Source organism: Arachis stenosperma, chromosome 6 (assembly GCF_014773155.1).
Source record: "Arachis stenosperma cultivar V10309 chromosome 6, arast.V10309.gnm1.PFL2, whole genome shotgun sequence".
Taxonomy (NCBI): domain Eukaryota; kingdom Viridiplantae; phylum Streptophyta; class Magnoliopsida; order Fabales; family Fabaceae; genus Arachis; species Arachis stenosperma.
Genome location: NC_080382.1, coordinates 5,246,249 through 5,270,606, shown reverse-complemented (window position 1 = coordinate 5,270,606; position 24,358 = coordinate 5,246,249). Strand labels below are relative to the sequence as shown.

Here is a 24,358-nt window from a genome sequence, read left to right as displayed (position 1 = left end):
AAGGGTTATACTCAGTCAAATTGCAAAGATCTTTATATGGTCTAAAGCAATCTGGACGAATGTGGTATAATCGTCTTACTGAGTATCTGGCCAAAAACGGATTCAAGAATGATGATATCTGCCCATGTGTTTTCATAAAGAAATCTGCATCTGGATTCGTTATAATTGCTGTGTACGTTGATGATTTAAATATCATTGGGACTCCTGAAGAGATTCCAACAATTATAAAAACTCTAAAAGAAGAGTTTGAGATGAAAGATCTTGGAAAGACTAAATTTTGTCTCGGCCTGCAGATCGAGCATATAAAAGACGGGATCTTTATTCATCAAACAACATACACAGAAAAGATCTTGAAAATATTTTATATGGATAAGTCACATCCATTAAGTACGCCAATGATCGTAAGATCTTTGGATGTGAAAAAGGATCAATTCCGTCCTAAAGAAGAAAATGAAGATATCCTTGGTCCTGAAGTACCATATCTTAGTGCCATTGGAGCACTAATGTATCTTGCTAATAATACGCGACCTGACATATCATTCGCGGTGAATTTGCTAGCAAGGTATAGTTCCTCTCCAACCAAAATACATTGGAGTGGAATCAAACAAATTTTTCGATATCTTCATGGAACGGTTGATATGGGATTGTTTTACCCCTATGGATCCAAGTCACAACTAGTTGGCTATGCAGATGCTGGCTACTTGTCTGATCCACATAAAGGGAGATCTCAAACAGGATATCTGTTTACATATGGTGGTACAGCTATATCTTGGAGGTCCACTAAACAGACGATTGCTGCAACATCCTCTAATCATGCTGAAATACTGGCGATTCATGAAGCTAGTCGCGAGTGTTTTTGGCTGAGGAGTCTGATTCAATATATTCTGTCATCATGTGGACTGATTGATCATAAGATAGCTCCAACCGTCCTGTTTGAAGATAATACAGCATGCATTGCTCAACTTAAGGGTGGATACATCAAAGGTGATAGAACAAAGCATATTTCTCCCAAATTCTTCTTCACTCATGATCTTCAAAATCAAGGGACAATTGATGTCCAACAGATCCGCTCAAGTGACAATCTGGCAGACTTGTTTACAAAGTCACTCCCAAAATCCTCCTTTGAAAGAGTGGTACATGAGATTGGGATGCGCCGATTTCGAGACGTTAAATGATGTCGGCAAGAGGGGGAGACTGTACTCTTTTTTCCTTGGTCAGGTTTTTTCCCATTGGGTTTTTCTTGACAAGGTTTTTAATGAGGCAGTCACCATCACAAAGGATATTATACTCTTTTTCCTTCACTAAGGTTTTTCCCACAGGGTTTTCTTTAGTAAGGTTTTAATGAGGCAATAATCCTAAATGGTCATCCAAGGGGGAGTGTTGTGATAAGGATACTTTATCATCCTTACGCGGATGCCCATTTTCCATGATATGTAGTTTCTCAAGAATGACTTCATTTAATATGAAGTTGAAAATTTACCTCATGTACGTATATAAATAGAGGCATAAGCCTTTAACAATTACACACAAAAACAACAGCAATAAAAGAAAGCTAATATACTCTCTTTCTCTCTCTCTTCTTACGAATACTTCTCTCTTTTATGTTGCAATCAAATACCCTTCTTCTTATATTACTATTACAATTCTTTCTCTTCTTTTATTTTATAAGTATTTTAAATTCTATTTTCTATTACTCTTTACATATAATATTAATAGCAATATTAACCATCTTTATTATATTGAGATAGTATCAAATGCAAATTTCTCTCTCTTTATTTTTAATACTTTTCCTTATCTTTGTATATATACACAATACAACATATAATATTATTATATATATATAATAATTATTGAGCTAATTATATTAATAATAAAGTCTTCTATTTATACATCTCTATCTTTTACAACATTTAGAATGATAAATCTGTGTCTATAAAGTCAGATTTTTAATTTCTAGTTAATGAAATTCTGTTCACCGTAAAATAAAATAAAAAATCAAACGGATTCCAATGAAACAATTTTTCTCTTTATATTTCATTTTTGTATTTTAATTTATTACTTCTAATTTTTTCTTTTGGACTGAAATGAGTCAGGAGACATGAGTTATCTCTCAAAGAATAAAAAAAAGAGAGATTCATATTTAAATTTTTATTCTCCACATCTTATCTCAATAATATGTATTATTTCTTAGGAATTTTTTTAACAAAGAATAAAATTAGGTCAAGACTAAAAATTTATACTTAATGGATAACTTTTTTTATAAACTTTCTTTGATTCAAAAAAAAAAAATAATCTTTACCCCTTACCGAAACCTTTTTTTTTAACATAATATTACTCTAGTTCTAAATTCTAACACATTAATTCTTTTTTAGTAATCCGCAGGTGGAGGTGGAGGTTTTGAAAAGCAACATTTTTGGCATGACTTTGGCGACATCGAACGGCAGCAAAGAGTACACCATTTAAGACTTTCTCCCACGCCTTTCATGGAAATGGATCCTTTCTATTTTTTTAACACTTGATAAAATACAGTGTAATCTCTCACTTTTAATTTTAATAGTGAGACTAGAAATAAATAAGAGAGAGAGAGAGTGATAAATGGTTAGATTAAACACTGCACACCATCCAGTTTTTTATTCACCGGAGAGGATCCACTCCCCACCTTTCATATATCCGTGTCCTTCCAATTCATTTAATCTAATATTTAATTCCGATTTTTCTTCCATATATGCTGCAAATAGATAATAATTCTTTAAAAAGTTATTGAGAAATTAAAAGTACCAATTAATTTAGTAAATAATTAGAATTTTTTAATTAAATCATCAATATTCTAAAATATTGATTATTAAGAATTAATTAGTTCGGTTCAACCAAATCTTTGTTGAAGAACAAAAATATTATATACAACTAAAAAATTAATTATCAAATCAATCAGAATATATTTATATATAAATATATAAAATTTAATTTATTATATTTTGTATTTTATTATGTATATATATTGTTAATTAACTTTATAGTTAATATTTAGTATATATTTAATATGGTTGATTAAATAAATAGAAGTCGCTTAACAAAATAATTAATGATGAAGGTGATTGAAATATTTTGTAGAAATTATATTAAACTACTCTTTTATTTTAATCCATGACAACAATAAAAAAGTTTTGTGTCCCACAAATTCAAGCTAACAAAATACATAGATTCAATTATAATTTTAATTTTTATTATCTTATCTTATCTTATCTTTTTATTATTTTTTTATCTCATCTTATTTTTACTTTTATCTTTCTTTCTTTAAATTCCACATTCTCTCTTTCTCTCATCATCAATTCATCATCATCATTCAAAAAATTCTCTTTTTTTTCTCTGAGGTGATCAAGAGAAGAAGAGTTTGCTTATCCATATTGTAGATCGTCTTAACAGAAGAGGGAGGGTACTGGTTTGCGGAGGCATTTTGACTTCTGCGAGCTTAGAATCCTCTCTCCTTTGTGTATTTATTTGTGAATATAATTCATAGCTGTTGCTGTTGGAGGCTCCTTTCCTCAAGGGGTGCATGTAGCAGCATCAGTGTTTGGTGACCTTGTTTCAATTGATAATTTGGAGGAAATTTCAAGTTAAAAGAGAGAAAAAGATATTGACTATTGAGACTGGAATAATGGGTTCTGTTTGTTGTTGTTTGAGTGTTAATGATTTTGAAGATGATATGAATCCAAATAGTCCTGTATATAGGAACGGTGGGTGCATCAATTCCGTCTTACAGAACTTTTTGAATGCGTATGCATCAATATTCCGTAGAGGGGAAATGCAGGCAATTCCTTCATCTATACAGGGGGCAGCATCTATGACTTCCACAGCATCACTTGATAATTCTCTATATGACATGTACCGCTCTCCTCCAAGGCCAATGCCTTATGATGCAGACCCAAGGCATTTCCGCTCTCAGCATGATAGACTAGTTTCACGACGTGAGAGGGGTTCAAGTCATGTGAATGATGAGGCAGAACCTCTAAGAAGTGATCTAGATGAGGATGACCAACAATCTTTAACTTCAAGCAACGAGTGGCATGAACGTGCCAGTGAAGATGGATCCAAAGAATACCATTCTAAGTCTTTAATAAGGCTTTCATCAGCAGAACCTACCACTGGAGTTGGACTTGTCTATTCGTCCTCAGAAGAGGAGGATTGCTGTCCAACTTGTCTTGAAGAATATACTGAAGAGAATCCGAAGATAGTGACAAAATGCTCTCATCATTTTCATCTTGGTTGCATTTATGAGTGGATGGAGAGAAGTGACACCTGTCCAGTTTGTGGGAAGGTGATGGTATTTGATGAAACGATGTAATCTTGAGTTAAAAGTTTTGTGTCGTAGATGAAGTCAGCAACAAAGGAAAGCAAAGATACAAAAACAAATTATAGACATTGTGAATACTTCAGATTAAGCCTTGTCATGTACATAAGTATATATACGAGTTTGCTTAACCATTATTGTGAGTTCAATATCATCCATGTTTCTATTGCCAAAACTTATTATGAGAAAAAAGGATAAGGCAATTTTAGATGGAAACTTTCTCATGGTTTCAACAGTTTCTCTTTTCAAGAATTTCTTTCTTCTCTTTTAATTTGATCCCAGTGCTCTTGCAATTTTACATTTGACCAATGATGCATTTTGCAGATAAAATGAACTCTGCAAATTTTAGGAATAAAAAAAAATAAAAATAAAAAAAAAGATAAAATAAAAAGATAACATAAAAATAAGATAAGATAAGATAATAAAGACTAAAATTATAATTAATTTTATATATTCTGTTTGATTGAATTTGTAGATTACACAATTTTTTTATTATTGTTATGGATTAAAATAAAAGAGTAGTTTAATAAATTATATAAATAAAATTATTTGTATAGAATGATATATTATTTTTATTTAATCTTCATTTTCAATCAAGGGAAGAATTATGTATCACAGCAGAAGATATATATGTAAGATATAGAATAATGTGTCCAGGATTTAGAGCGTAAAAAAATAGATAGATAGCGAGAAAAAGATGTTATTGTGAAAGAAAAATTGGATTGTAAAAAAAAAAAGGTGGCCACTCTGATAAACACATCAAAAACGTCTTTTTTTAAAAACGGTATGCGTGTCACATTGTTATTGGACAAAATATTAAACCGGTCAATAAAATATTTTGATTAAACTAAAATAAAATCGGTTGATTATAATTATTAGATCCGATTTGATCCGATCGGTTTACATAATTTGAACCAAATCATATTTAAATTTTTCATCAAAATGACAAATATATCCTTAATTTTATTTTATAGACATTTAAATCTATAAAAATATAAAATTACAATTAAGTCCTTTTTTTGGTAATACAATTACGTCCTTAAAAAAAAAACCCTAACTCTTAGTAGCCCAAGCCCAAGCCAAGACAAACCCAATCTCAGTGGCTCACCAATTTCTCAATCTAACCCCAAAAAACCCCTAGCCCCAGCAATCAGCATCTCCTTCGTCTCCTTCGTCTCATCTCTCTGCTCACTATCGCGATCTCAAGCTTTCTCCCTCTCTCGTCTCGGGTCTCGCACTCAACTCAAGGTTTTCGTCGCTCTCCGTGTCGCCAGTCGTCACCATCTCGCACTCAGTCGCACTCGCACGCCTTCCATTAAATGTTTGATCCACGGTTCATGCCTACAAGCACGCATCTCCTTCAGCAAATTGATGGCTCCTGAAACATCCTTCCTTTTACACAGGCGGCGGAATTGAAGGAGAAGCTGAGGGGGCTGGTGAAGGCCATCGTGGAGGACGACGATTACACCACGCGCCACGCTGAAGACGCCATCGCCACTCTATCGACTCTTAGGGATTTGAAGAGAGCATCGCCCTCATCCTTCGATGATTTCAGCTTCCCCGTTCCTCCTGAATTTCGATGCCCCATTTCCACCGAGTTGATGACGGATCCTGTTATCTTGGCCACCGGACAGGTCACTCTTTCCTCCTTTCCCCTTCAATTTTATTTACTTTTTTTTTTCTCTTCACGCTGTTTTATTTATTTTTTTTTATGTTCTTCCTTTTTAGGCATCTAACCGCTTCCGCATGTTCCTTGCCTCTCCGACAACCCAATTGTTCTGTTCATTATTGTTCTGTACTTTTTATTTTATTTGTTGGTAAAATTATTTAGTTTTATCTGCTAATGGTAAATAGAACAGAGTGGTTCCCATTATTGACGTAATGCAGAATTATGGATTGTGCCTTGGAATCAAAATCATCCCTTTTCAACTCATTCCTTGATTTTTGATCCATTAGTGAGATCAATTTCATATTTTTTTGGGGTGCACTGGCTGCATGTTTAGTTCTTGTTTGGATTTGTTCATAGATTGAGACTAGGTTATTGTGTGCATTGGGAGAATAATGGCTCTGAGGCTGAGCTCTCCAATAGTTGTAACAAGAGAGTAGAAATCTGTGGTGGTGTTTTCATTCATTGATGTGTTGCCAAATGCAGACTTATGATCGGGCATACATTCAGAGGTGGTTGGATGAAGGGCACAGAACATGCCCTCAAACCCAACAAGTGCTTTCTCACACTAATCTTACTCCAAATTGCTTGGTCCGGGACATGATTGCGCAGTGGTGTAAAGAGCATGCAATTGAGATGCCAAAGCCGGTTCAGGACATCAACCAAGTAGTAAGTAACGCGGATAGAGACCACTTGGATTCATTACTTCATAAGCTGTCATTGTCTGTCCCTGATCAGAAAGAAGCTGCAAGAGAGCTTTGCCTCCTAACAAAGAGAATGCCTTCCTTTAGAACCCTCTTTGGGGAGTCCGTTGATGTGATTCCGCAGTTGCTCAGTCAATTATCTCCTAATACGGCTCATGTTCACCCCGATCTCCATGAGGACTTGATTACAACTATTCTAAATCTCTCAATTCATGACGATAATAAGAAAGTCTTTGGAGAGGATCCAACTGTCATTGCTCTTCTCATTGATGCCTTCAAATCCGGAACAATTCAAACAAGGAGCAATGCCGCAGCAGCCATTTTCACATTATCGGCTCTTAACTGCAACAAGCACATCATTGGAAAGTCAGAGCCATCAAACATTTGCTTGACCTTTTAGAGGAGGGACAGCCTTTAGCCGTGAAAGATGCTGCCATTATGTTTGTAGTCCAATAATTTAGAAGTTCCTTTTCCCTATGAATTTGTCTATTTTTAAGCTTCCTTGAGATTAAGATACTATAGCACGGCCTTTGTTCATGTTCTATACACACAGCTTCAGTATATTTTTTACTGATCCTTTAAGATAATTTAAATCTATACATTTATTATCTATTATCCAAAATATTGTATAACTATGTTTCAATTTAATTATGTGCCTAGCACAAGTAGCAAAATTGAATTGCAACTTGAAGAGAGGATGCAAATGAGGAGAGCAAAAAATGGGATCCATGAGGTTGATGGAAAAGACAAGAAAGCCATAGACATAGCATTGATTAGTATATATTCAGAGTAACTTAATATTACATAAAATAAATTAAATTCTATGAATCCATAGGAGATGATTTCACGTGACTTTACTAAATTCAATTGGATCAGTTGGAGTAGTTATAATATCTTTAAATTTAACATTTTATACGAAAAATATTTTAGTTTAATAATTTAAACCAATCAAACCTTTTCATTAAACAAAAAACTCAGTTATTTTTAATGTAAGAATCCTTTTCTTATCTAATGATTTTGCTAGTGTATATATCAATTTTGTGTTGTTTTACTTAAATCATGGATTATTAATTGAGATCCTTAATTACTTTTTTTTCTTTGAATGATGATCAATCTTTAAGAATGAAATCACATAGTTTTTATGTCAAAATTTTCCTTCCTTTTTCTAATGATATAATCAATTTTAACTATATATGAAATGCAAGATATATATACCTTTTCTTTATAAAAAATGACCAATATTCAACTAGAAGTGAAAATTTTTATTTTAATGTAAGTATAAAATTTTTTAAGATTAAAAAAAATTATTGATTAATGCAATAATAAAGATCTAAGAATAAAATCATATCATATCTAATACATTAGGAAACAAAATATCGGTATAACTATGTAAATTACATTAATCACGAGATTTTGAAGTATGAATAAAATTTAAAATATTATTCTATTCTCAAAATTCGATCTAAATATTATGTTTAATAACTTAATTCACTTAAATAGAGTATATTCATTAAAATTATTTTTGTAACAATAGCTAATGAAAATAAATTTATTCAGGATCAAATTTAAAATAAAATAATAGCAATTAATGTAAATTTAAATATTTAATCAAGTATTAAAATAAAATAATGATAAATTATTGTTGTATTAATATAGTGACATCATGAATTTGATTTATTTATGGATTTATAATTGAGTTAAGGAAGAACGATAGCCAACTCGAACTTACTTCATTAACAGTTTGATAAGTTAAAGTGATGATGTTGATGGCAGATTTTGAACTTTAATTTGAACTTATATATTAATGTGAATTTAATATGGTACTGAAAAAAATTAAGATCCTTTTTATGACATAAAAGACAGCCAAAGTAAGAAAAAGAGAAAACAAAAATTTTAGTATCTAGGACGAAGACTGGGAGACTGAGACTCGGTATCATGTTTGTTAGTTCAGAAATTAGTACTAAAATTTTAGTATCTGTTCCCAAAATTTTAGAAGTACCTCTAAAAAGTGGGGACATGAGACTGAAATTTGGTGGGACGAATACTGCAACTTTAATAACATTATACACCTAAAATATCATCATTTCAATTAATTAATTTCAAGTTTACTCTGTGTACAAATTAAATTAAAGCTTTTTATATAATCTCTGTCTTTCACTTTACACCAAATATAATACTGAGACTTATTTCAATTTCGGTCTTTCAGTTTCTACCTCTCAATCTCAGTCTCTCAGTCTTTGTCGCTCTTCCAAACCTTATCTAACATAAGCGCCGATGAAAACAATGGTGAATATTATCTTATCCACACTGTCATCGCATCGGATAAGATCCACACTCTAAAAGGATTGGTGTGATTGTAGGATGCGATAAATTTTTTGTTGGTCTAGGATGGATACCAATCTAAAGAGACTATTTTATCAATACTCTAAAAATATATTTGTCTCTTGAATATGATAGATAAATAGAAAAAAATAGGTTTAAAAGAAAGAAAGAAATAAAAAATAACCTAAAAATATTGACTTTTTACAAAAAAGATTAATATATATAAAAAAATAAAAATAAAAATGATAATTAAAAATATGAGATTTTGTTAATTGTTATAATATTATATGCTTTAAAAAAAAAGTAATAGTTTTGGGTTTGGTTTCTATAATTATGATTTTTACTTGTTAGCATTTTTTACATTATACCTTAATGACATTAATACATGTTTAAAGTATAACTATTCAAGATTTTTATTTCTCCACTGTACAACTGAAGTTAGAGTTTTTGTCCATTTGTATCACTGGATTCAAAAATTGTGTAAGATTCAATTTAAAAAATACGATAAAAGACTATTAGAGATATTTAATTATAAAAAAACCTTTAATATAAAAATTATTAAGTGAGAATAATTTTTATAATATTTATAAAAATTAATTTTTTAAAATTTCGAATGTATATGTAAACTATAGCCCACTTATTATTATTATTATTATTATTATTATTATTATTATTATTATTATTATTATTATTATTATTATTATTATTATTATTATTATTATTATTTCTTTGTTATTATAATTATTTATACATATTTTAAGTTAATGTTGCCAATTTTTTGTAAGGATTTATACATATTTTTAAGTTGATTTAATTATAGGATTTTACAATGTCAAATGTCAGATAGAATTAGTATGTCATAATTGAATTGAGTTCTTTTCATAATTTTTTAAAAATAATTAACAAAAATATATAATTTAGATGTAAATTTTGAATAAAAAAATACTTTATTCATTTGTATGTATTTGTTATATTTATTCATTAGTATTTAACTCTAAATTATAATTAAGAAAATATTAATTGCTATGTTTGATTATCTAAATCGATTAGTCGTGAATATGTATATGCAGATCTGATATGCAAGTCCACATATTCACACACCTAATAAATGAAGAGTAAATTATTTGTACAATTATAGTATAATTTATATTTAGTATAATTAGTAGTAAATTAGAATATTATCTTTTTCCGAATAATATAAGGGTTTATCTATCTTGTATTCATATTAAAGTTTAAATTAGAAAAAAAATAAAAAAATATCATATCTAATAATTAATTTATTTAGATATTCAAATATCAAATAATTTAATATAATAGTGATTATTTAATATTAATATATGAATTGGTAGTATAATTGATAAATAAGACAAAAATATTTAATTTAATTTATTTAATATTAACTATATAATTTGATTTATTTAAAATATAAGTCTTAAATGTTCTACTATTTTCATTCTATTATTATTATATTTATCTATTAGCATTTAATTTTAAATGATAATAAAGTTGTCTTAATTTAATTTTAAAATAAATATATAAATAAAAAAATGATACAGATATTTGGGAAATTATGAAACCCTACTGCTGCGCTCTTTGTTTCTCTTCTATACTCTTTCATTTCTTCATTTCTGCTTCACATTTTTCTCTTTTCCTTCCCCTTCCATTCACAGTCTTCTATTCTCTTCTCCAGGTCTCGCATCCCCAATGCCTCCCGACATTCTTTCGTGCCTTCTTTTTACCTCAACAATTGCAGCCACTGCTGTTGAGATTACGGAGATAACACAGCCTACGCATAACAATTGCAGCCACATCTCTTCGTCCCTTCTTTTGACCATTCCTGAGTGGTGGTTTGTGATTTCTCATAGCAACGATGGAGATTCGTGGAAGCAGGCCACTCTCATAACAAATGGGTAAATTAGAATTTCAATATAAAATCTTTAATTAGAATATGATATCGTAAATTGGATTAACTTTATTATTTGGAGAATTTTTTTTTTAAATTACTAGATTAAATTTGATTTTGAATATCAGATTTGAAATTAGAATATTGTTATTATTTATTAGGAAAACTTTCTAATAAAATTAGATTTCTGCACCTTTTTTGTTGATTATCGCTATAAATAACAGCGTTTTACTTGATGTTTTAAAACTAAGCACTCTTTTTTTGTCAGGCACAGTAAATTGGTGGAGCAAAGAGGATGAGTAAGGTAATCATACTTGTTTTTGTAAAACAAAAAATATGATTATCAATCTTTTGTAATATGTTTTTATCTTCTATTTTTCTTTAATTCTAATATCAATAGTGAAATTTATTTGGTTTGACTAGCAAACACCGACAGCCTCTGTAACTTCTAAGGGAGAATCGAACATGCACTTTTCTGCTTTGGATGAGAAGGTAACTGCTTTTTTAGCAAGTTTTTTTAAACATGTGTGTAGTTATCTTTTGTGATGTCTAGATTTGCTATGTTGTTACCTTATTATTTAGTAATGCATGTCTTATTTTATGGCATCTTGAAGCTTGGAAAGGATGTTGTTGATGCACTGTTAGCGATGATACGCGAAGCTGTTGTGGATGGAATAACAACGGTTCTGCCAAAGTTTGTGGAAATGGCTGGTTCTTCATCAAAAATTGAGAGTCATGGTGTCAAGCTTTCGAATACTGCTCCAGCTGTTACACCACCGTCAGACAGTTTGAAACGCTTCCTTGACGCCAACCCTGCAATGTATTTGGGTGACGAGCCAGTAACGAAAAAAGGACACCGAGGTGCAAAGGAAAAAAGCATGGATTACCAGTCTCTGAAGTTAAGGTTTTATATTTTTTTAACAAATGTCACAATTTATTTTTTATTTTTAATTATTGTTAATTTAAAAAAAAAACATTAACATCATTTATATTGTGATAATCAAAGCATTAACATCATTACCAAATTCTCTATTATATCTTTCATATTTGTTTTACTTCTTAAATTAATTGTTATATTTTTTTGAATTTGCAGAAAGAATTACATTTTGGGAAGAAACTTCCTCCAGGCTGTTCATGGCTTTATTACGATCATTTCAATCCAAACATGGACGGAGATGACATGCCACATGTAAGTTTCGGTCTTTAGGATAACATTGTTATTAATAGAATTTTGTGTGTACACTTTTGACTAAATAATTAATGTTGACATTGTTTTTATAGTGTTTGGACCTTTTATTTCGACCAACTAAAGAGATGAAATTTTTTGAATATGAGCTGGCCATTGCTGCTTACATTTTTGGAAACAATTTAGATCCGAAGTAAGTAAAATTAATTTAAATCTCATTTGAATTGTTGATTTGTCATGTAATTATTTTTTTAATATTTTCTACGACCATAGTATAATATTCTTTTTCATGATTTAAGGGAAGTGCTTATCCCAGACGATCATTGTATGGGCACACGCGAGACTCTTCTGACTATTATGCCCGGCAAGCCAATTATTGGTGATGTAAGAATTATTTCAGCATTATTTCTTTGTTATGCTTGCAAATTTATAAAATTTGGATTAGTGTAGCATAACTGTGATTGTCTTTAATCCATAGGTCCTTACCTTAGTTTGTTCGATGATGACCAAAGGGCCATTTGGGCCAAGTAATATCAAATTAAGGACCCAATGGTTTTTGCCACCGACATTCTCTGTAAGTTTATTTGCAATTCAAAATTTACTCTTCAATATAAATATATCTTCCTAGCTAATTTATAAATATAATAAGATTCCTCACTTAGTTCAATATGCAATGTAGCAAATTGTGTTAAGTTCGAAACAGAAATGTTCCGGCACAATGAAATACATCAAGGATAACTTTATGGGAGACCTCGGCGGTTTACATGAGGTTCGTTAATTCCGGTCAACATTCAATTAATTGGAATATTAATATTTCAATGCTATTTTTATTAAAAATTATTTTTTGAATGTTGTAGATTTTTGTGCCAATTCACCTTAATGATCATTGGTTTCTCATAGTGGTTAATCTGCTTTATAAGACCGTGAGGTATATGGACTCGTTCAAGGGCTATACATCAATGACAGTGCGTAAGGGTGTCATTGATGATGTGTTAACTTATCTTGAGAAGTTTGTATCCGACAAAAATTTCCAAGAAACACCTTCACATGAAAACCTTCAATTTTCTAAATATAAATTCTCTGAGCCAGCTGTCCCACAACAAAAAGCCAAGTCGTAAGTTTAGATATATGAATTTTCAGAGTACAAGTTAATTTGTCTGGCTGTTTGTTCTTTTATAATATTGCTTTGTTAATGTGTGCCTTGAATTGTCTTGAAGGAATGATTGTGGTATTTGGGTCGCTGAATGGATGATCCTCAATCACTATTGGGGCGTCAATAAGCCATGGGTAGGAAAATCGTCCATTGATTTTATAATGTTTAGTTTTTTGGGTTTATTTAGTTAAATAATATCATTGTTAATGTCTGTTAGGTTGTCAACGACTACTCAAGAATGCGATTGGCTGTGGATTTGGTGTACAAATGGCACAACCCGAAGCGGGATACGATAAAAGACCTTGCTGTTGCTGACTGGAATAAAAAGATGCAGCAGTCTGTCCTTTAAACTTAGGATTTTGAGACGTCTCTAGTTAAAAATTTATTAATCGTAATCGTGTCTCTTAAGAAAACATTTATTTAGTTAAGTTATGGATTGATTAGGCCATTTTAAACTTATTTGAAGTACACTTTATCTTTATATTTAAGTCTATAATAATTTATATATTACTGTTTTTGGACTATTTAGATATATATTGTTCTTTTTTATTTATAATAATTTATACATGATCTTCGTAGCATTTGTTTCATTATTATTGAACCTAACCTATATTTTAAGTTCAGTCGCAGTGGTTATGGTAACAACAATTACTATGCTAAAAATCTGAAGTGCATATGGCAAATATTGTGGAGGCAGGTACTTTTGCATTTTAGTAATAAGGAATGGTTAGGGTGAGTTAGGTAATTATGTTATGGCCATTATAGATTTTTTGCATTATAGTGTTTCTATTCAATTTTCTGTGTTACAACATAGTACTATATACTTATCCTTTGTGTTTGTGAGAAATCTTTTGAGTGCAAACTGAAACAGAACTTTGTGGTTGTGGCAGCCTACAATAAGAAAAAATTTCCGCAGCTGCTGCTAGCAGTGCTGCACTTTTAGAAAGGGCCCCATCTGTGGTAGTTATGGATGGACTGCACCATTTTTCTTGCAGTTCCTCTTTTGAAATTTATTTATTTATTTCTTGCAGTATCAACTCTGTGCTGGAAATAGAGATCAATGCAATTAATGTCAAGTGTCTTCAAGCTTCTTTCACAGGAAGCTCTCACATATTTTGGATCTCCATGGATCTCAAACTTCCCATCCTCAATAAAATTGATTGAAAACTTGGTTGCCAATTCAACCTTCTCTCTCAGCCCTCCCTTCAAAGCCTGCCCCAAAATTGAAATTAACTACAACAAAAGCACATGATATCTTCACATAGAAAAAGTAGACATCCCAAGAACATTTTTTATTTTTGTTTTGGTCACTCAGCATATCCACCATCAAACACAATGACTAATCCTCAAAAGACATGATACAAAATTTTCTGTCTTATTTTATCTCAGGAGATAGCAACTAAATACTATATGCAAATAACATTAGTCTAATTAAAACTAAGGAACTTCTCAGAAGAACGTAAGGAATCAAAAGAAAATCCAAAAGGGTATCTGAATCAAAGTTCAAGAAGGAACCTTTCCAATTAGAATTTCATTGGTGTGAGGGCCATAAACATCAGCAGTGTCAAGGAATGTGACCCCACTTTGAACAGCATGGTGAATGAGAGCAACCATGTCAGGCTCTGGTTTTGGAGGTCCATAGACAGCAGACATTCCCATGCAACCAAGTCCTTGCTGAGACACCTCCAAGCCCTGTGATCCCAGCTTCATTCTTCCAACTTTAGCCATTTTTGTGATGTGAAGATGGTAGTAACACTATGATATCAGTGATCAGAATATATAGAAGAAGCTGAATGAAGAAGCTTTGTGAATGTCTCTCACTTCTCAACTAAAAAGCAGCTCACACTTCATAATTCGTATATTATACATCTATAATAACAAAGGTGATGAATTTTAAAGAAAATATATATTTTTGTCAAATATTTCTCCACAAAGCATAAAGCTTATCAAAACCATTTACAGGAATAGTATTTTGTAAAAAGAAGAAAGTGTGTAATTTTCTTTTTCAAAAAGAAAAAAGGACTTCATTCACTTTTATTGGTTCACATAATATTTCTTATTCATTTCTTTTCTTTTATTATAAATTTTTTTTATTTTTTTATTCTAATGCACACATGACAATTTTTTTTTATATTCTTGATCATATAAAACACATCTTTCTGTCCTATTGATAGCATTCACTTCGAAAGGAATCAATTTAAAGATGCTGTTTTTTTTTTTTTTAAAGGAAAAATTATATACTGCTATAAAGAGTGTGCAAATGTTTTTCTTAGACCAAAGACTTGGCATATGGACATGGTATCAGTCATTATCACACACCTTTCTAATATTTTACTGGTCAAAGGTTCTGCATATGATGATAGTGTATTTTGTTTTTTGTTGTTTTAAAGTAAATATTTAATTTTGTTCTTAAAATTGTATTGTTGAATTAATTTGATCTTTAAAACTTTTGAAAGAAAAAGTGAGTTACATTAGTTTTGGTAAATACAAGGAGGAAGAATGAAAATAGAGTAAATTATCATTTTTGGTATATTTTGTCAAATTTTAATCATTTTTAGAAGGTCAAAATATTATTTTATTTTTCTTTCAACGGTTATTCTATAAAATTTTTTTTGAATCTTTTGATAATAAAATAGTAATTTACCCGTAAAAATAATATTATTGACTAAAAAAAATTGTTAGTCACCTAAATTTTCTCATTTTTTATTTTCCAAAAAAAAAAGTTCACTGAATCATTCAGATATGAAACTTTGCTTCCACCTTAGTCAAAGATTAATAGTATAAGCCTTATGTTTATTTAGACATAGAAACACACACATCAAGTTATCTGCAACAGAATTCAAACTTCAAACCACTTAATTAATTAAAAGAACAAATCAACAGCAAGAAAATTAAACATCTTTCCAAGAAGAGAGTGGTGGAGTATCAGAGTTCTTCCAGGTACTTAGATCGCCGGCGTATCTATCACCCTTGACAGTGTCCATGGCAGCAAAGGACTCGAGTTCTGCCATTTCTTGTGGTTCAAGTTTCACAGATAAAGCAGCAATGTGTTGGTTAAAATTGTCAACTTTGGTGGTTCCAGGAATGGGGCAGACATCATTTCCTTGGTGGTGAACCCATGCCAATGCAAGCTGAGATGGAGTGCATCCCTTCTTCGTGGCCATTTCATTAACCCTCTCGAATATAGTCTTGTTCTTCTCCAGATTCTCAGGTTGGAATCTAGGCAGATTCTGTAACAGAACACATAAGATTAACCAAGCTACTTTACTAGTTTAACTTTGTTGATCAAGAAAACTGTATTCTGTTTAATGTGTTCAGTTAGCAATCATCATTATTATATGAAATAATGCCAAGTATATAACTAAAGGAAAATCAATACAGAAAATAATAGTGAGTTCATGATTAAAGTTTGAACTAATGAAAAATTGTAAAAAATGCCAAGGTACACTTAATTATGAAAATGCTCAAGTAATTAGCACTAACTTGTGTTAACACAAACCTGTCTGAAGTCACCCTCAGATAAATTCTCAAGTAACTTTGTTCCTGATGAAAGGAATCCTCTCCCCTATGTTGCTCATGAACAGAATTGATCCCTGAAAAGTGAACAACATAGAAATGTCAGTGAAAAGAAGCAATGAAGTATATGCAGCAATTGAATGCACTACTCATTGAGCTGCTACCTGCTTTACTATGGTTACAGCTGTGCTCCCACTACAGAAACAATCCAGATTCGGATGAGACCTCAACTCTTTGTCCATGGCCTTATATGCCTTCATGAAAGCTTCTCTCCACATGGAATTTACTAACATGTGAAACCAAGTGATAGAATATACTAAAAAATATGTAGGATGACTGGTCCCTCCTCAAGAATCACATTGACATAATCAAACTCTGAGGCTCCTGACATTAATTTAATCCATAAACTATGCATTGGAAAACTAAACTTAAGTAGAAAAAGCAAAGAACACAAGAGGCTTCAATTTTCAAAAGGGTTAACAACTAAATTTCTATGCATTTTCTTTCACAGAACAGAACATAAATCTTCATAGAATAGAATATCAAAATAAAGAGCAAGGCAACACACTTGTGATAGTGTCCAAGTTTTCTCATTCCATAGCAAGGAGGAAGAATATAAGGAATAAAAACCAATCTTTTTTAGACAAAAAGCAAACAATTTTGGCCTAGAATATACAGACAAGAAAAAACACCAATTTATAAAATGTAGAAATGAGAAACAAAATACAAGATGAAATAGCCTTAAATAAATTAGCATAAGCATTGATAGAGTCACACCACCTATATAAATAAACCACATAATGCTATTTCATCCAGTAAATAAACCACATATTTAATCTGTTATTGAAATATTCATAGCCAACTAAGACAATACACCTGTCATGACAATTGGAAAGTAAAAAAGAAAATAAATCAGTTTAACAATCTGTTACTGCACCTATTTCAGAAGGTATTAAATTGCCTAAAATGCTCAGACAATGATTCAAGAAATAAAAAATTTTCATGGAGTACAACCAAACATTAAATTGCTACTGGTTTTTCTTTGATACACAGTCTAGCAGTCCCCATCATATATCAACCTCAATGCACTACTGGATCCCATTGAACTTCGGATATTGTCCTTGTTGTACAACCTGTTCGCCACAGCACAAACAAATTTGAGAGAAAAAGAAAGGAATTCAGCGAATCATAATGGATATCAAATAGAAAAAAATTTACTAATCTAAGTTATAACAATGCAATAATTCTTCTCTTATTATTGATACCTGTAATAGCCACTGATTACTTCCATATGGTGGGATGGGAGCCCCATGGCTATTAATCAATTCTGAGTCACCTAGCCCAAACCCAAACTGCACAGATGCATTTACTTCTATATTTGGCACTGCTGCTGTATCTTGAGAAGTCATAGGGTCCTTGAAAAGCTCCTAAGAAAAAATGATACATGCAGTCAAAATTTCTATCAAGTATAACTACAGCATAAAATTTACCAGTTTATTTTAATTCGTGTAACCACTAATGTAATATATTATCTTACTAACCTCTTTTATACCGAAGCTAGCTTGCATCCCTTGAGAAGCCATAGGGTCTTTGGGAAGCTCCTGTGACAAAAGAAGGCATAAACTCAAACTTGCTATCAAGTATAACTACGACATAAAATTTAACAGGTTATTTTAATTCAAGTAAAGCATAATGCCATTTTGAATTTGACTGACCTCTTCTGCACCAAAGCTAGCCTGTGTGCCACCACTAATCTTATCACCCAAATTGTCACCCTCATTCTTCACAGGACAATTCTTCTTTACATGACCAGCATTGTTGCATTTAGTGCACCTCCGTTTTCTACTCTCTTTTTTTCCCTTTGGTGCACCTTTTGTCTTGACAACTGAAGGGTCACCAACAAAGTTCGGCATGGGAGAATCTCTTGTTCCTCTTTTCAAACACGACTTTTGCTCTAGTGTTTTGGTCAAACGAGAGACTTCATTCATAGTGTCATGGAAAGAAGGACCATCTTGAGCTCCTAAGAATACCATCCACGTAGCTGCCACTGACAATGCGCCATAGCGCATTAAAAAATCTCTTTCTCCATCTTGCACAGTGCTTCCAGCTGAACTTTCATCCGGATACTTTTTGGCATTCTTGGACCATCTTCTCAAAAGAAGACTTTCTGGCAACTTCTGTAAACCTAGCCTTTTCATGGCACAAAACATGTGGCTACAGGGAATGCCTTCACTACTCCACCTACTACATTCACACTCCATATTCTCGGTGTTGCGCTCATAAAGTACGGTGTATATATGTTGCCCTCTGTCATACTCCTTAACTTTTAAAACAACAGTAGTTGATATATTTTCCTCATTTATAACATCTAATGCAGCCACTCCTTCAATTTCTGTTTTTACTTTGCCAAACATCTCCCGTGTGTAAAAATTTGCAGCACAAAGCTCCAATGCAGCTAAGCGAGTTGTTAACACAGGCTCTCCGTAGACCGTCTTAAATTGAGAAACTAATTCGTTATGTCTATAATCCCTGAGAGCATGTTCAAGATTCTGGACTAGCTCTAAAAGACTTTGACGAATGCCAATAAACCTCTTGATGAAGTTGTTTATCCCTTCACACCTTGATGTTGTTCTAAATCCAGCACAGAATTTATCTCGCAAGTAGGCGCTTGCCCAGCTTTTCCTCTTTTGATACTCATCTAGTACTCATTCATTTTCCTCCAACCCATATTTTTTTATCATATTCTCCCAATATCCTTCAAATTCATTCGGATGTCATGGAGCATACAAACATCTTCTGAAGTCATCAGAAAAACCTTTGCTTTTTATGTTTGCTGTTACATTTCTCTGAATGTGCCAACCACATAATCGGTGAGTTGCATTTGGAAAGATTTCTTGAATTGCTGCCTTCATTGCCTCATCACCATCTGTGACCACAACACTAGGAGACTTGTTCAGCATGACATCTAAGAAGTTTTGCAACAACCACGTATATGTTGCTGTTTGTTCGTTCTCTATCAAGGCAAAGCCAAATATGCATGTTTGACGGTGATGGTTACAACCCGAGAAGATAACCAACGGTCTTCTGTACTTATTTTTCCGATAGGTTGTATCAAATGCAAGCACATCTCCAAAGCACTGATAATCCGCCCTACAAATGCCATCTGCCCAAAATAGATTCGCCAGCCGACTTTCATCAGTAGCACTGTACCTTGCAATGGCCATGGGGTCAACATCGGCTTTTCCAAGTAGATAGCTAATTGTTGCATTAGAATCCCCACCAATGAGCTTTGCACGACGAGTTCTTTCAATGTGGTTATTCAGATCCTTCTTTGTGAACCCGACATTAGCATAACCCCCAGCTTGGCCTACCATTAGTCCCATTATCTTAGAGCTTGGAAGACCATTATCGTGCATGGTGTTTGCCTGAGCTTTTTGAGCCTCATTCATCCCACGGTGGTTTGGAATTAAGTGTACCAAGCATTGGGGGACAAGATCGTGGTTGTGCTTCTCAACTAATTTTTTAACTCTCCAAGCTGAAGTTTTGGCGTCAAAGTACACCGCAAGCATGGCTTCACAACCCGTACGAGTTAGCGCTTTATGCTCCCTTTTCCTGTTCAAATTAGAGATGTATTTATCGGCTCTCTTTCCTTCCTTGTTGCAAAAAAATCGCCTTCTGCGTTGTGTTCCATCTTTTCCACGTGCTATATCACCCTTGCAAACTCCGAACCCGACACACCTTGCATAACGCACATACAAGTTATAAGCTGCATCTGATGTTTCAAATGTCTGGTTTATAATATCATCGGCCGTCACAACAACACACTTGCTACTGCTGCCACCGCAATCACAAGTGCAATTTACATTCTCTTCCACACCGGTCATCAAGCAATCTTCAACGTTCTCTTGTGAATTGAGTGGCTCCGAATCAACATCCATTGCACCCAAACTCGTTTTCTTTCTAATTCTATATATGTAAAAAATTGAAAATTTTTTGCATAAACAAAAATAGGTAGAAGTAGGAGATAGCTTCATAAGACATCTTAACCTAAACTAAAAAAATAGACTAAAATGGAAGTTAACAAGAGCTTTGTATGCAACTCAAACTTTAAATCAAAAATTGATAAATTAAAACCAAGTTAATGAGAGAAAACACAACATACAAAGAGGAATTGTTAACTGTTACACCACAAATATTATGAAGTTAGTGTGATTCAATATAATCTTTTTCTTGCATAGGTAATTTGCGATTCCTACACACCACAGGGTGAGCCTTTCCCTACAAACAAGAGACATAAAGCTGTCGAAATTTTCAGTAACCCAAAGGTCCAAGCTGAAGTTCCATGGTATATATTATGCTCTTAAAAGAAAGATAACCAAAAACCAAATATTTTCTTCTTATGTTCAAAATAATTTGGTATCTACCTATATATATATAGTTTCATTGCATTTGCATGAAGCAACTACTATCATCATTCTATTGGTAGGTGTTGTTAGCATATCATCATCAACGATGGGAAGAGCTCCATGCTGTGAGAAAGTGGGGTTGAAGAGAGGAAGATGGACAACTGAAGAAGATAGGATATTGACTCAATACATAGAAGAACATGGGGAGGGTTCATGGAGGTCGTTGCCCAAGAATGCTGGACTCTTAAGGTGTGCTAAGAGTTGCAGACTCAGATGGATAAACTACCTCAGATCAGATGTCAAGAGAGGCAACATCACTCCCCAAGAGGAAGAGATCATTGTCAAGTTGCATGCTGTTCTTGGTAATATATATATATATATATATATATATATGTTGCCTCTCTCTAATCACAAGTTGATATGTTTAATTAAATTGTTATTTAATACGTAAAGATAACTTTTCCTGAATTTTCGCCCTTTAATTACAATACTACTTCTACTAGTTTTCTATTCCCTTTCCTTAATTATTTTATATTATCATTGCTGTTCAAAACATGCATGAAAAATTACTATCATAACAGTTTATTGTAACAGTTTAGTCTGATGATACACGAATATAATAGTGATATGCTTAATTAGCTAGCTTTGAGTGAATCCATAGAAGCTAGCACTACACATATAGAAGGAATCTGATATAGTGGAAAAGAAACATCAATTATATTCCTAGATAAGACTAATATGAAACATTAAATTAATCAAAACTGAAAATAAAATGATAATTTTTCCAAAGTTAAATTTTTCTCAGTTGTAAGTTAATAACTTAATAATAACCAACCAGCATAAGCTAATGTTAATGCAAGAGGATATGCAAATTAGCATGTGTTTACAGTTTTAAAGAAATGAATAAATCATAATTTACCAAAGTAGTTTCTTGTATCTGAGTGGGAAATAGTTAATTCTATTTTGATGATGTTTTGTTTGGTATGTAATAAATGTAGGTGGTCAGTAATAGCAGGGCATTTACCAGGAAGAACATACAATGAGATAAAGAACTATTAGAACTCACATTGGATCAGGAGTAAAATTTATTGCTTCATGAAATCTTTGAATGATTATTCCTCCTTCCCTCCCACCATTGACAATTGCTGCATTAAAAGCTTCCAAGAGAAGAGCACCTACTCGATCTACTGCACCTAATAAGAACTTAGAATTAAGGGACACAAAAGAGGTGATAATGCTTCAACAACCAAGCATTCAAAAGAATAATGCTGATCATGACAAGAGTGATAGTGATTGGAACACTACTAGTGCTACTACACCTCCAAGTTCTTCTTGTTCTTCTTCTTCTGTGAGTTCTGTGTATGATTGGCATCTTTCTAACACTTTAAATTCGCTACTTCTTATTTCAAAATCCATTTTAATTTTAGTTACCAGTTTTTTGCATAACCCATTTAATTTTGTTTGATCCCAATTATACAATTATTAATAAAATAGTAAAAATCCCAATTTTGGCTTCAATCATTCATACAGTTCATCTTTTTATGAATACCCATGTGCCGATATTGGTATCTTCACTCAATGTGATTATTTTTGACAAAAAAAATCAAACACAACAACCAAACACAAAACAGACGAAGAGGAAAATTTGTTGAAAACTCACCAGATTGGGACCAGGTTGTGCGAAGGAGGCCGAGGAGTTGCTGAAGGCGAGGAGGAAGTCGGGGACCTGCTGCTTCTGTCTCGACGTCGACAGGCGCAATGACGGCACGAAACTGATTGCGAGGCAGCGACAAGAGACGGAGCAGCGATGACGTCCAGGTCGGGGAGCTGCTGCTACTGCCGCCAGTGACAACGAGGGCGAGGAAGGCACGCGAGATCGGAAACTGGAGGAGACCGACGACGAGCTTGTCGGATGATGCTGATAGAAGGAGAAAACTTGGGTCGATGAGATATGAGAGATGAGGGAACTTCTATGAAAGTGAGGTTAAGGGAGGAGAAGGGATTATGAAACGGCATCCTTTGGGAGATTGAAGAAAAGGGCAAAAAAGGAAAAGACTCGGATCGGTTTATTCAAACCAGCTGGGTCGAACCGGATTTTAAGCATCTGGTTTAAAAATAAATTTTATTAACCGGTTTTATAAAACACCAATCATAGAATGACACGTCAGCAACTTTAAAAAAAGTTATTTCGGCCATCTTTATGTGAGTTTCCCCCAAAAAAAAAGGACACGCGTCATCGCATATCTATTGGTTATTTACTAACTACTTTATGTATAAGGTGTGTTTTGGAATACTGATTAAGGTATGTTTTGGAATACTGATACATTAAATTTATTTTAATAATTTTTATTTGGAATAAAGAATTATATTAGTTCTTAATGTTTGAATTAAATTTTAGTTTTGTTTAATGATCTATATAAACGTAACACATTTAATAAGCACATAATTATTTTTTTCATTTTAAACATATCTATTAGGATTCTTAACTTTAGTTGTTATTATTCCTTTAAAGATAGTTGCCAAAAATAGTTGTCAGTGATTTTTCTGATACTTTCTCTGGTTATAAAGCAGGTGATCAATTTGCGCATTGCTGTATGTGACTATTTATTAATAATTAATCTGTATCTATATATTGTTAATAAATTATTAATAAAAAATCACATACAGCAATGCGCAAATTGATCATTTACTTTATAGCCAGAGAAAATATCAGAAAAATCACTGACAACTATTTTTGAAGGAACAATAACAACCAAAGTTAAAAATCCTAAAATGACTATTGAATATTTTGAAGTCATTTTTAGTAGATGAACTAACATTAGATGAAGAAATATGTGAAAATGATCAAGGGGAGGATAGTTTATATAGAAGAGGAGAAAGACCACGAGGACGTGCATATAACCGGGAAAAAAAAGTCAAAAGAGTAAATACTAAAAACTATGCTAGTCAAATTTGTAATTAATACGTATACGTTAAAATTATAAAATTAAACATTAATTGGGAGAAAAGTCAAATTTGTAATTAATACGGATAAAATAGATTATAAAAGAATAATTACTCAAATTAATTTCTAAAGATTTTAAAAATAGATATTTTAGTTCTAAAAAAAATTAATACACAGATTAATTTCTAAAATTTTATTCCAGCAGACAAA

At 32.3% G+C, this 24,358-nt stretch overlaps 5 protein-coding genes and 1 pseudogene across 6 annotated transcripts; 3 read left to right on the top strand and 3 right to left on the bottom strand.

Moving 5' to 3' along the window:
* The first annotated feature begins 3,325 nt into the window (after positions 1-3,325).
* LOC130936446 (E3 ubiquitin-protein ligase At3g02290-like) lies at positions 3,326-4,435 on the top strand. Its single transcript, XM_057866514.1, has one exon. It carries the CDS (start codon positions 3,656-3,658, stop codon positions 4,340-4,342), a length of 687 nt encoding a protein of 228 aa, XP_057722497.1. The 5' UTR covers positions 3,326-3,655; the 3' UTR covers positions 4,343-4,435.
* Positions 4,436-5,733: 1,298 nt separating this feature from the next.
* Positions 5,734-7,326, top strand: LOC130932398 (U-box domain-containing protein 9-like; annotated as a pseudogene).
* A 3,411-nt stretch (positions 7,327-10,737) lies between these two features.
* LOC130932380 (ubiquitin-like-specific protease 1A) lies at positions 10,738-13,676 on the top strand. 2 transcript variants are annotated; one of them, XM_057861699.1, is made up of 12 exons: positions 10,738-10,950; positions 11,218-11,247; positions 11,367-11,435; positions 11,558-11,847; positions 12,037-12,132; positions 12,225-12,322; positions 12,429-12,513; positions 12,608-12,703; positions 12,809-12,898; positions 12,987-13,243; positions 13,347-13,416; positions 13,500-13,676. In XM_057861699.1, the coding sequence occupies exons 5-12, from the start codon at positions 12,109-12,111 to the stop codon at positions 13,629-13,631; spliced, it is 852 nt and encodes a 283-aa protein (XP_057717682.1). In that variant the 5' UTR covers positions 10,738-10,950; positions 11,218-11,247; positions 11,367-11,435; positions 11,558-11,847; positions 12,037-12,108; the 3' UTR covers positions 13,632-13,676. The 2 variants fall into 2 exon arrangements, with proteins under 2 accessions (XP_057717682.1, XP_057717681.1); XM_057861698.1 differs by having other exon boundaries at positions 11,212-11,247.
* Positions 13,677-13,911: 235 nt separating this feature from the next.
* Positions 13,912-15,159, bottom strand: LOC130936360 (auxin-induced protein PCNT115-like). Its single transcript, XM_057866423.1, has 2 exons — positions 14,798-15,159; positions 13,912-14,494 (listed from the first exon to the last, which is right to left on the bottom strand). The coding sequence occupies exons 1-2, from the start codon at positions 15,008-15,010 to the stop codon at positions 14,297-14,299; spliced, it is 411 nt and encodes a 136-aa protein (XP_057722406.1). The 5' UTR covers positions 15,011-15,159; the 3' UTR covers positions 13,912-14,296.
* An 826-nt stretch (positions 15,160-15,985) lies between these two features.
* Positions 15,986-19,497, bottom strand: LOC130935193 (protein FAR1-RELATED SEQUENCE 9-like). Its single transcript, XM_057864798.1, has 6 exons — positions 18,514-19,497; positions 18,340-18,399; positions 18,064-18,225; positions 16,963-17,931; positions 16,782-16,875; positions 15,986-16,512 (listed from the first exon to the last, which is right to left on the bottom strand). The coding sequence occupies exons 1-4, from the start codon at positions 19,210-19,212 to the stop codon at positions 17,887-17,889; spliced, it is 966 nt and encodes a 321-aa protein (XP_057720781.1). The 5' UTR covers positions 19,213-19,497; the 3' UTR covers positions 15,986-16,512; positions 16,782-16,875; positions 16,963-17,886.
* LOC130935192 (protein FAR1-RELATED SEQUENCE 5-like) lies at positions 19,497-23,166 on the bottom strand. The gene is made up of 3 exons (XM_057864797.1): positions 22,865-23,166; positions 22,271-22,391; positions 19,497-20,764 (listed from the first exon to the last, which is right to left on the bottom strand). The coding sequence occupies exon 3, from the start codon at positions 20,734-20,736 to the stop codon at positions 19,573-19,575; it is 1,164 nt and encodes a 387-aa protein (XP_057720780.1). The 5' UTR covers positions 20,737-20,764; positions 22,271-22,391; positions 22,865-23,166; the 3' UTR covers positions 19,497-19,572.
* Between the last annotated feature and the right edge of the window lie 1,192 nt (positions 23,167-24,358).

What these genes read in the sequence shown, in the direction of transcription:
- LOC130936446 (XM_057866514.1), top strand. Translation starts at nt 3,656, where the DNA reads ATGGGTTCTGTTTGTTGTTGTTTGAGTGTTAATGATTTTGAAGATGAT.
- LOC130932380 (XM_057861699.1), top strand. Translation starts at nt 12,109, where the DNA reads ATGGACGGAGATGACATGCCACAT. An exon ending in ACGGAGATGACATGCCACAT is followed by an intron (nt 12,133 to 12,224) that starts GTAAGTTTCGGT and finishes TTGTTTTTATAG; the next exon opens with TGTTTGGACCTTTTATTTCG. An exon ending in GGAAACAATTTAGATCCGAA is followed by an intron (nt 12,323 to 12,428) that starts GTAAGTAAAATT and finishes TCATGATTTAAG; the next exon opens with GGAAGTGCTTATCCCAGACG.
- LOC130936360 (XM_057866423.1), bottom strand. Translation starts at nt 15,010, where the DNA reads ATGGCTAAAGTTGGAAGAATGAAGCTGGGATCACAGGGCTTGGAGGTG. An exon ending in ATGAAATTCTAATTGGAAAG is followed by an intron (nt 14,495 to 14,797) that starts GTTCCTTCTTGA and finishes ATTTTGGGGCAG; the next exon opens with GCTTTGAAGGGAGGGCTGAG.
- LOC130935193 (XM_057864798.1), bottom strand. Translation starts at nt 19,212, where the DNA reads ATGTTTGGCAAAGTAAAAACAGAAATTGAAGGAGTGGCTGCATTAGAT. An exon ending in CTAGCTTCGGTATAAAAGAG is followed by an intron (nt 18,226 to 18,339) that starts GTTAGTAAGATA and finishes ATTTTTTCTTAG; the next exon opens with GAGCTTTTCAAGGACCCTAT. An exon ending in GTAATCAGTGGCTATTACAG is followed by an intron (nt 17,932 to 18,063) that starts GTATCAATAATA and finishes TGTGGCGAACAG; the next exon opens with GTTGTACAACAAGGACAATA.
- LOC130935192 (XM_057864797.1), bottom strand. Translation starts at nt 20,736, where the DNA reads ATGGATGTTGATTCGGAGCCACTCAATTCACAAGAGAACGTTGAAGAT.